Genomic DNA, 10950 nt, shown 5'->3' on the forward strand with positions numbered 1-10950 from the left:
TTGGGATCTGCCTATCCTCCCGTTCCTCTCTCTYAGAACACCCCAGGGACGGTTTTTCATGGCTGTAAAGGCAACACCCACCTCTGGCCTGGGGCAGGGGCCTCACTTCGTTGACATCGGGCTCGCTGTTGGGCTGGTGCACCTCCACCATGATGAAATGCTGGTTGGCCACGGCCTGGGGGCTGCCCTTGTCCGGGGGAGGGGGCGCGGGGTGCGGGGGTGGCGGAGGAGGGGATGGGGACGGGGGGCTCTGCAGCCCCTCGGGGGATGGGCTCTTCAACCTGCTGGGGGACTGCACCCTGGGGAAGGGCCCGATGGGGTGCTGGCTGACCACCGAGAGCTGCGCATCCCCCGGGCGGCGGGAGCCGTGCGCSGCCGGAGCGATGGTGGCGTAGATGGCGCTGGGGGCAGAATCCTCGGTGGAGGTGGAGGCCGTGGAGGTGACACTGACCGTGTCCTTGTCGGGGCCGTGGGGAGGGGGAGAGGGGTTCCGGGGGGCCACGAAGAAAAGGCCGGACTGGGAGGACTCGGAGGAGGGGCGCTTGGGCTTGTCCTTCGCTGGGACTCGGGGCTGGGCAGAGGAGGGGTCCAAGCTCTGGGGGACCGATGGAGGAGGAGGAGGAGGAGGAGGTTTAAAGTTGGGCGGTTCGTCCGGGAAGGAGGAGAGGTCATCCTGCCAAAGCAAGAGAAGATTTTAGGACACCGTGCCCAGGCTCAGGGTCAGCGCAGCTTCATCTTCTCCCGCTGACCATGGCTAAGGGAGCTGGTTGTTATAGAAACACCTCCCTGACCCGAAGTGGTTACAGAAACACCTTCCTGACCCGAGCTGGTTACAGAAACACCTTCCTGACCCAGTGTGGTTAAAGAAACAGCTCCCTGACCTTCTGACAACATGGATCTGACTCACAAATGAGCACAGGTACAGAACAAACCACCCAGGCTTTGCTCTGGTTTGCACAAGGCTGCTCCTACCCAGCCAGCCAGAATCCTGCTCCTGAACCCTCCTGGTTCCCTGGGTTCAGAGGAATCTCCTGAACCCTCCAGGTTCCCTGGGTTTAGAGGGATCTCCTAAACCCTGCTGATGTATTGAGCTCAGAGGTGTTTCCCAAACCCTCCTGGTTCCCTGGGTTCAGAGGGATCTCCTAAGCCCTCCTGGTTCTCTGGGTTCAGAGGTGTTTCCCAAATCAACCTGATGAACTGGGCTCAGAGGTGTTTCCTAAACATCGTCCTGGTTCCCTGGTTTCAGAAAAGTCCCCTAAACCCTCCTGGTTCCCCGTTTTCAGAGGGATCTCTGGGCAGTTGATCCAGCAGAGCTGCTGAGGCTCAGGCCCAGCTCAGCACCCCCATTTGGCCCCGTGCTCCCACCCAGCCCCGCACAGTGCCTTACCAGGGACACGTCTGGCAGGGTGTTGATGCTGCTCTGGTGGCAGTCCCCAGCTCCCTCCAGCTCTGACGTGTTCTGAGAGGGCAGAGAAGGAAGAGAAAGCCGTGGCAGAACAGCAGGAGCAGCCAGCACGGCACCAGGGCGGCAGGGAACAGGCAGAGGGGTGCCACTGATCCCCCAAAACCCCTCCCCATTCAAGGCCAGTCTTTCACCCAAGGTTTTTTGCTTCCTCAGAGGTTCCCTGGAGACCTGGGAGCATTGCTGGGGCTCTCCCAAGCTGAGGAATGTGCTCAGGGCATGCTGTGCACCTGATATGTTGGGATGACATAAATGATATCTATGTTCCTCTAGACCCAAATGGGCTCCTCCTGCTCATTTTTTGCTCATTTTTGCCCATTTTTGGCTCATTTTTGGCTCATTTTTTGCTCATTTTCCTGCTCAATTTGGAAGGAAGGGAAAAGCCAGCTCTGAGGGCTGCAGGTTCAATACTTGTTGGTTCTTTTTCCCCTCCAAAGGATGATGGAAAGTTTAAAATTCCCTTCCGCTACAACCCAGAGCAGCTGGGCTCAGATGAAAAGAGAAGCTGTTGCCACTGATTTCCCTTCMCAGGTCAAAAACGTCACCAGGAAATGTCACCCCACAGTTTTGAGGATCTCACAGCTCCAGAGCCCAGAAGGGCTGTGGGAATCCATCAGCTGGGATGGGATCATGGAGAGAGGACAGGGATGCAGCCAAGCAGAGCAAACGGGTGTGGCAAGATATATTCTTTTTCTCTTTCTCTTAAAGGGGTGCTGGTCACCCTGATAAGCTCACTACTATTGTCAAAAGCCTGGGCAAAACCCAAAAATCTATCTAAACTCCCATCTGCATTCGTAACAGTGGGGTCCTGGCTAAGGCAGGGGTGGCAGGATGGGGGCACAGCAGAGCTCAGGGAATTCTCTGCCATGGGGAACATCCCCTGGCCAAAMCCAGGCTCAGCCCAGCCATTCCTGCTGCCCCTCGGAGAAGCTGAGCTTGGCAGCGCTGTGTGGATGGGGCAGGGCACGGTTTGTGTTGAAGTGGCTGTTATTTATTGCAGGGTAAACAGCTGATTAGCTGGAACGCTGCTGCATCTCCATCTCCCCCAGCTGCTGGAGGCTGCTGCTGTGCCTGGGAGATGCTCGCCTCCCAAAATAGACACGGGAGACAATTAAGACCATTAGAGGAGCAGCAAAAACATTGCTGCAAAGTGCTTTTATCCCCGTGGCTTCTGGAGGAGCCCAGAGAATGAGAACACAAAGGAACAGCTTGTTCAGGCAGCGACAGGTGAAGGTTTTGCTTGGGAACCTTCCCCTGGCAAAGGGTGGTTCTGTTGTCAATTAATCCAAAATGAGGGCAGGTGGCTTTTAGAGAGAATCACAGAATTAYGGAATGGTTTGGWTKGGAAGGGAAATTAAAACKCATCAAGTTCCACCTCTTCCACTGTCCCAGGCTGCTCCAAGCCCTGTCCAGCCTGGCCTTGGGCACTGCCAGGGATCCAGGGGCAGCCACAGCTTCTCTGGGGAATGTAACCGTGAGCAGCCAAACTGCCACAAATAAAATTATGTCACAAATAAAGTTATGTCACAAATAAAATGCGAAAAGTCTGCCTRATGGCTCCTAAAATGTGCCAGGGCCATTTCCCCCGACCCTGTGCTCATTACAGGCCGTTTCCCAGCTCTGGCCCACAGCAAGGACCATCCTGTCCTGAGCTGTGTTCCCTCTGTGCCCCACAGCAGCCACCCATGTGCCCCCTGAGCCCAGTGCCAGCTCTGCTCCCCCCCCAGACATGGGCTCTGAGCAGCAGATCTGTCTTCCCCCAAGCTGGGCTCTTTGGGGCCAAAAGCAATTAAGCAGTGACTGCTCTGGGCCATAAAACACCACGGTTTTTAARCCCAGCACATTTTCTTTCAGGAATTGGCAATTTCGGGGCTGTGCCTTCCCGKATTTCCCTTGGAACACTCATGGAAGCCACTGCCCTGAAAAATGAGGAGGCTGCTCCCTCCTGCTGGCTCCCTGCTCCTCTACCCCATCTATTTTCCAGTTCCTTGCAGACACTGGGGCCAGGTGAGGAACATCCAGCCCTCCTCAGAGCAGCTGGGAAATGCTTGTCCTTATCCTAAAACGTCCCCAGCAGGAGTGATGGAGCTGCAGAGCATCTTTCAGACAGGCAGCTTTCCTTTGCAGATTGAAGGGTGGAGGAACTGCCACCTCCCTGGGGAACACAACCCAACCTTTAATTAACCTCCCAGCTCCAAATCAGTCCCTTAATTTCCAGTTACTGCTAACGAGAGCTTCGCAGAGCTGCTCAGCCTGAGTCCTGCAGGGTTTAAATTCTGACCAGCCTGGGGATAAGCCTGGCTTTCCTCCTCTCTTCCCTTCCATCYCTGGCATGCAGCCACAGGGCTGGAGGAGCCCCATGCCCTGGTCCAGGTTTTAGGGGCTCTGAGGGTGAGCAGTGACCCCCATGCAATGGCTTCACTCTGTCTCTRTCCTCACCCTCTGAAAGGATCATTCCCAGCACACAGGAACCCTYCCTGTGGGATATCCCAGGGAGCTGGGAGGAATCCAGAACCTGTGGAACCAACCCAGGGAGGAGAAGGCACCTCTGGAGGGCAGCAGGTGAGGGGAAAGAAAACCAAACCAGCAGGGACAGCAATTCCTTCATCCCAGCATGGATGGGACAGAGGGAATGCTGGGTTTGGAGACACTCAGGAATTCCCAGTGCTCTGCTCAGGTGTGCTGCASCTGATCTCTGCCCTGCAGGGCTCACCTCCAGACCCAGGCTTGCCAGGAGGTGCTCCAAGCATCCTTCACACATTCCCTAATGTGTGAATTTATCCCACAGCAGAGCCTGGGACTCAGGGCAGGGCACACTCACCCTGTTTATTTTTGGGGGAAGTTCACCCCAAAGCCACGGGACAGGCCTGGTCTGTGTCACAGCATTTGGTCACCAAGATCTGTGTCCCACGGCTCGGGGAGCCTGGGATGAACTCCATCTGGGAATGCCACAGCCATCCTCTGCTGGAAAAGGGCCATTCCCACGGGGAAGAGCTCTTGGGGTGGGATCACAGCTGCAGSTCCTCTCTCCCAGCTCTCAGTGCTGTGATTTCCTCCCGAGGAGCAGTGAATGAGCTCCACACGCTGGAGCTTCCCTCAGCCAGGAGCTCTGACCCCCACAGGGGTTCCTGGGGCTCTCCCTGATCCGTGCCCACCCCCTCTGACACCCACAGGGGTTCCTGGGGCTCTCCCCCATCCATGCCCAGCCCCTCTGAAACCCACAGGGGTTCCTGGGGCTCTCCCTCATTGTCCCCTGCCCCTCTGACACCCACAGGGGTTCCTGGGGCTCTCCCTGATCCGTGCCCTGACCCTCTGAAGCCTGGCTCAGCATTTCTCACACACTGACCCCTTGCAATGCAGCACATCCAAGATTTTTGCACACCCATAAGGAAAATTCTCTCCCCCATCCTGAGGATGAGTGCTGGGATGTGAGCAGCCCACTGAGAGAGTGAGGGGTTTTTCAGCCTGGAAAAGGCTCTGCAGAGACCTTTTGGTGGGGCTTCACTGCCTGAAGGGGCTGATGAGAAAGATGGGGATGGATTTTTTTAACAGGGATTGTTGTGATAGCACAAAGAGGGAATGGTTTYAAACTTATACAGGGTCAGGTTAGATGATACAGAAGGAAGATGTGTTTAATGATGAGGTGGGGAGGCCCTGGCACAGGGTGCCCAGAGAAGCTGTGGCTGCCCCTGGATCCCTGGCAGTGCCCAAGGCCAGGCTGGACAGGGCTCTGAGCACAGATATCCCTTCTCACCACAGTGGGGTTGGATTAAATGACCTTTAAAGGTTCCTCTAAGCCAAACCATTCCACAATTCTATGATTCTCTGCTGGCATTGAGCCAGGGTGCCCACACACCTAGCCAGGGACAACACAGCAGCAGGCAGGGCAGCGAGGGCAGTGTGGGCTCTGCTAAGCTCCAACACCCAGGTCCTTCCAAAACCCCGTGGGTGACACGAGGTGGCCGTGCCTGCAGAGGAGCAGAGATGGGTGACACGAGGTGGCTGTGGCCATGGAGGAGGAGCAGAGATGGGTGACACGAGGTGGCTGTGGCCATGGAGGAGCAGAGATGGGTGACACGAGGTGGCCGTGCCCATGGAGGAGCAGAGATGGGTGACACGAGGTGGCCGTGCCCATGGAGTGGCCCCAGCACCCCTGGCCAGCCCGTCCCTCCCCGTGCCCACCCCCAGCCCACCCTGCAGCCCCTACCTCCATCAGGTCTATGAGCCACAGGAGCCGCTCCTGGGGATGTGCCACGGGGACAGGAGAAGGAAACAAGAACAAAAGCCAAACTGTGAGGTCAGGGAGCAAATCCCAGCCTGGCACCACCCTCCTCACCCCAMCCCACCCTCAGGATCCCCCTCCCACTGCACCCAGGGCTGGGTGGGGCTGGAGTGAGCCCCTCCTGGGAAAGGGAGGGGATGGCAGCAGGGGCTGAGGGCAGAGGGAGCAGTTTGGGAKCCCTGCCCCTCATCTCTCTGCTGCTACCCCAGCACCCACCCACCATGAGCTGGCAGTGTTTCAGGAACAAGCACAACCATCACTGTGGAGCATCACCAGTGCCAGGCAGGGCTGGGGACAGGGACGAGGTGCCACCAGCCAGGGAGGCCCCGCAGTGGCACTGAGGGACACGTGCTCTTGAAGGAAGAGCTGCCCACTCCTTTCTCTGTGCCACAGAGCACCCTGGTGTCCCTCCCCGAGCTCTGGGCTCGTGTGCCAGCTGGGGCAGGGTCACTGCTCACACACCAGCCCAGGCAGCCACCCCTGGCACGTGTCACAGGGCTGGTGGCACAGTGTGGCACACCTGGAGCACATGGCACAGCCCCAGGCATGGTGACAGCATGAGAGCAGGGTGTCACGCTCAGCACTGCCATGGGAATTCCCTCAGAATTTTCCCAGCAGCTCCTTGGAGAGCAGAGCAAAACTCACTTTGCTGGTGCTGACCAGAAAGGATCTCACTAAAAAACTCCTGCCCAGAGCAGGTGCTTCCCTATGGGCACTTATGGGACCAGCAGGACCAAAGCACAGCTGGGATGCTCTGACCTCTCCAAATCCTCCTGAGAGCCCCAGGACAGCCCCATCCTCTGTGCCCCATGGGCTGTGCTGGCTGGACCCTCCCCAGCCCCATCYCACCCCCCTGGGCTGCTGTCCTTGCTGCAGAACCAGCACAGAGCCCATTGCTCCCCCTCCTTTCCACTGGGTTTAATTTCCAAGGTTACTAATGCATTTATGATGAAAGGCACTTTATGGCGAGGAAATTAATTCGGGGGCTGTGCGCCTGCACAGTCTGAGGTGATTACAGGGGCTTAATTAGAGGGGGCGTGTGATGGGGGCCTGGCAGGGACGTGGGAGTGCTGCTGCTGCTGCTGCTGGAGAGCGGGCTGGCAATGGGATGCTGCTGCCTGGCCACTGGGGCTCCCACTGGGGTGAGGAACAGGCAGGCAGCATCTTTAGGGAGTGATTTAAAAGCTGAACAGCAGCAGGCACGGCATGGCAGCATCACTGGGATTTCTGTGTGGATGCAAATCCAGCGGATTCCTGGAGCTGGGAAAATGGGATGGAGGGACACGCAGCCCTCGTGCAGGGGAACAGCAGCTCCTCGGTGCCAGGAGCACAGAGATACCCAGAATGTGTCACCGACAAATCACCCAGCAGGCAGGGAAAAATAAAAGCTTTGGGGAAATTAATGGGGGAACTGTGGGGTAAAACACCTTCACAGCACTCCAGGGAGTTGAGTTTGCTGTAGGACAGCCGGGAGCAGGGGTTGAAGGGACAGGATCGGGCAGCAGGGACCTACCCGGGCTGAGCTGACGGTGGTGGCAGTGAAGTGGCTGCTGGAGGATGAGATGGTGTCACTGTAGGACATCATGGAGCAGCAGTCGGTGCCCGGCCCCGCTGGCTGCCGCGCCTTCATGGACTCGATCTCCCTCTTGAGCACCAGGTTGTCGAAGCGGTCCAGGTCCTGCGGGGAGATCACCCCCCGCACCTCGGAGAGCAGCGAGAACTGGSCAGACACACACACAGAGTCAGGATGGAGCTCACACACGTTCCTGGGGACGTGAGGGCCTCCCTCCCACCATGGGAGCAGTGACACTGGGATTTACTGGTGGGTAATGTGGGAGGTTTGATCCTAAATGTCACCAGAAGCTCCTCTGCCACTGAGCACCAGCCATGGTCCCCCAGAATGGCAACGGATCAGGGTGCCCAGAGAAGCTGTGGCTGCCCCTGGATCCCTGGCAGTGCCCAAGGCCAGGCTGGACATTGGGGCTGGGAGCAGCCTGGGACAGTGGGAGGTGTCCCTGCCATGGCAGGGGTGGAATGGGATGGGATTAAGGTCCCTTCCCACCCAAACCATCTTGGGGTCTGTCATGGTTCCATGATAATGTGGATTTGGCTTCCATGCCCTCCCCCTTTCCCTGCAAAGATCACCCAGGAGGCACTGGGACACGCCGTGACAATGCCCATGCGGTGACAATGTCTACACCGTGACAATGTCCATACTGTGACAATGCCCACTGTGACAATGCCCACACTGTGACAATGCCCACACTGTGACAGTACCCACACCATGACAATGCCCACACTGTGACAATGCCCATTGTGACAATGCCCACTCTGTGACAATGCCCACACTGTGACAATGCCCACACCATGACAATGTCCACTGTGACAATGCCCACTGTGACAATACACACACCATGACAATGCCCAGGCTGTGACAGTGCCTCTGCTCAGCCCAGCAGGCCCAAGAACCTGTCCATGTGCCCACCTTGGGTCTCACCTTGGCCTGTGTGTTGAGCAGCTCGAAGAGCGCCATGACCAGAGCATCCACGGAGATGTGGCCCTCCTTGTACTCGTCCAGGTAGTAGCCCATGGTGGCYCGCTCCTGTTCGTTGAGCAGGTGCCGTGCCTGCTCCTCCAGCATCACTCGGGTCTGGTTCACCATGGTGCTCAGGGTCACCTGCGAGCCGGCCAGCCCCCGGTAGAACAAGGGCTGTGGGGACAGGGGACAGGCTGGGGGCTCGGTGCCATGGGAGTGGCACTGGGGAGGAGGGCAGTGCCCTGCTGAGAGACCTGGCCAGTGCAGGAGTGCCCTCTGCTCTGGGCACTGCCCGCCAGCCCACTCTGCCTGCGTGCCAGACCACTGGAAAGGGGATTTTGGGAATGACTGGAGGGAGGTGCCCCCAAGAAGCTGCTCAGTGTCACCACTTGTTTGGGTAAATCCAGAGCCAGGATCGGAGGAGCTGAGCTCTGCTCCCTGGGACAGGGACAGGAGCCAGGGAACGGCTGGAGCTAGGCCAGGGCAGGCTCAGGCTGGAGAGCAGGGAAAGGTTCTTGTGTCCCCAGAGGGTGCTGGCACTGCCCAGGCTCCCCAGGGAATGGTCCCGGCCCCGAGGCTGCCAGAGCTCCAGGAGCGTTTGGACAGCGCTGCCAGGGATGGACAGGGTGGGGCTGTTGGGGGGTCTGGGCAGGGASWGGGGCTGGGCTGGGTGATCCTGGGGGTYCCTCCAGMTCRGGACATTCTGTGATTCTCTGAGTTYGKGCAGCACCAATTGAAAACAAAAACAGCTTTMCAGCCCTTTCCAGCAAGTGCAGAGGCTGCCCCTAAACCTGGCAGTGATTTAATGCCAGGCTGTGCTGCTCCCTGGCAGAGYTGGGGGAACTGGGGCCATGGCAGACAGGCCAGCTCCCCACCCTGAGGAAAAGGCACATCTGCCCCACTGCCAGCTTGAAGCAGACCCTGGTGAAGAAAGAGCCGCTGGCAACCACAGGAGCCCGGGGAGAGACAAGCCTGGCTGGGGATGAAGGGATTTTTCCCTTTGAGAGGGATTTCTGAGGGGAGGTCCTKGCTGCTCCCTCCCAGGCAGAGCTGGCACAGGGATGTGGAGCCAGACACGACCCTGACTATCCCAGGGACAGAGAGGAGCTGGGGAGCACATTTGGCCAGCAGACAGTACAAAGCTGCTATCAGCGAGAGCCACCTGTGAAACCTCCCTGCTTCATTTCCATTTAAAAGCCAAAGAGGTGTGGGAGAAGGTGCTGGCATGGAGCTGTGGGCACAGCACGGGCGAGTCCCTGTGCCTGCTGAGCTCTTCCTCGGGCTGGGAACCATCCCAGCAGCTGCCAGAGACAGCCACCACGTGGAAGGAATGGTGGATGTCAGTGAAAATTCATGTCACCTCTGCAGGGTGGTGAAAGTCCCCACCATCCTTGCCCATGGGTGATCATCGCCCCTTGCCCTTTAAAGTGACCACTGCCAGGCCAGGAGGCTCCAGATGTGCAGCAGAGGTGACACAGGAGAGGGGACAGCCCCTGTGTCCCTCCAGTCTGTGGGGCTGGGAGTAGGAAGGCCCATTAAACCCTCCCCAAAGCAGCACCCCTGCTATAACTGGGAGCACAGATCCCTCCCTCCCACCGAAAATAAAAGTTTTTTTTTCACGGGGAAGGTCTGGGGTGTCTTACCCTGGCTGCCACATCCATGGCGTGGTCACCCAGTGCCCTGTGAGGAGGAGAGGGTCAGTTAGCACTGAGAGCCTGGCACCTGGCACAGCACCTGGCACCTCCTCTCCTTCTGGGACAAAAACCCGAGAGCATCTGGCCTGGGAGAAGGGGAAGGGATGGGAGAAGGGGAAGGGGCAGCACAGTGTCAGCCAGGCCTGCCCCACCCTACAGATCAGAGATGCTCCCCACTACAGAAGCCAGACCCAAGTACTGGGTGGTACATGGGTACATGGGTGCTCCATGGACAAACCGGAGTCCCCACCCACCTTGGGGACTGTGAGCACCCGCAGGGGCCCTGAGCTGACAGAAACCCCCCAGAAATATCCCAAAGGCACGCACCCTGCCGAGCTGAGCAGCGTTTCTCCCAGCTGGGAGCTGGTGATCCAGCGGGTCTCGTCCACGGTGGTGCGGGCGTGGGGCAGGCGCCCGATGTCCTTCACYGTCATGATGAGGTGGCGSGAGGACTTGAGCAGCTTCACCGCCTCGTCGTGGGGGATGCTCAGGAAGCTGCGGCCRTTCACCTCCAGGATCTGGTCTCCCACCTGTGGGATTGGGATGGAGTGAGCCTGGCAAGGCCCCAGGAGTCTCCTGTTGGGAATAGCGCCTTCCTCTCCCAGCAGGGAGGAGCTGCCCAGTATAACCAGTGCCAAACTGGGGGGCACAGCTATTGGAGTGACCTGGGAAATGCTGGTGGGTGAGGACCAGTCTGGGAAGCCTGGAGGAGCCGGTTCAGGATCCCATCTCAGACCAATCTGTCATCCTCCATCAACCAGACCAACCCTAAAGAACATCAAAACCTCCAGCCCCAGTCCCTCCTGCTGCTTTGTGAGCCAGGAACCATCTGTGAGAGCCCCAAACCTCAGATCTCTGCATGCAGCAGGGAGGGAGGCTCACCACAGCCTCCAACTGCACCATCTGAGACAGCTGCATCCTCTCCTCTCCTCTCCTCTCCTCTCCTCTCCTCTCCTCTCCTCTCCTCTCCTCTCCT

At 58.4% G+C, this 10950-nt stretch overlaps 1 protein-coding gene across 1 annotated transcript in view; it reads right to left on the reverse strand.

Moving 5' to 3' along the window:
* LOC130582930 (whirlin-like) overlaps window positions 1-10496 on the reverse strand; it is an 18723-nt gene extending 8227 nt beyond the window's left edge. The window contains exons 1-7 of the mRNA XM_057381916.1: window positions 10302-10496; window positions 9924-9960; window positions 8242-8454; window positions 7258-7464; window positions 5670-5702; window positions 1388-1459; window positions 82-673 (exon numbers count right to left, since the gene is read on the reverse strand). Of these exons, the coding sequence (XP_057237899.1) occupies window positions 82-673; window positions 1388-1459; window positions 5670-5702; window positions 7258-7464; window positions 8242-8454; window positions 9924-9960; window positions 10302-10408 (1261 nt within the window). The 5' untranslated portion in view covers window positions 10409-10496. The remainder of the gene's footprint in view (window positions 1-81; window positions 674-1387; window positions 1460-5669; window positions 5703-7257; window positions 7465-8241; window positions 8455-9923; window positions 9961-10301) is intronic.
* Window positions 10497-10950: the final 454 nt, after the last annotated feature.

This window comes from Malurus melanocephalus, unplaced genomic scaffold (genome assembly GCF_030028575.1).
Source record: "Malurus melanocephalus ecotype Western Australia unplaced genomic scaffold, MMel_1.1 scaffold_541, whole genome shotgun sequence".
NCBI classification, from domain to species: domain Eukaryota; kingdom Metazoa; phylum Chordata; class Aves; order Passeriformes; family Maluridae; genus Malurus; species Malurus melanocephalus.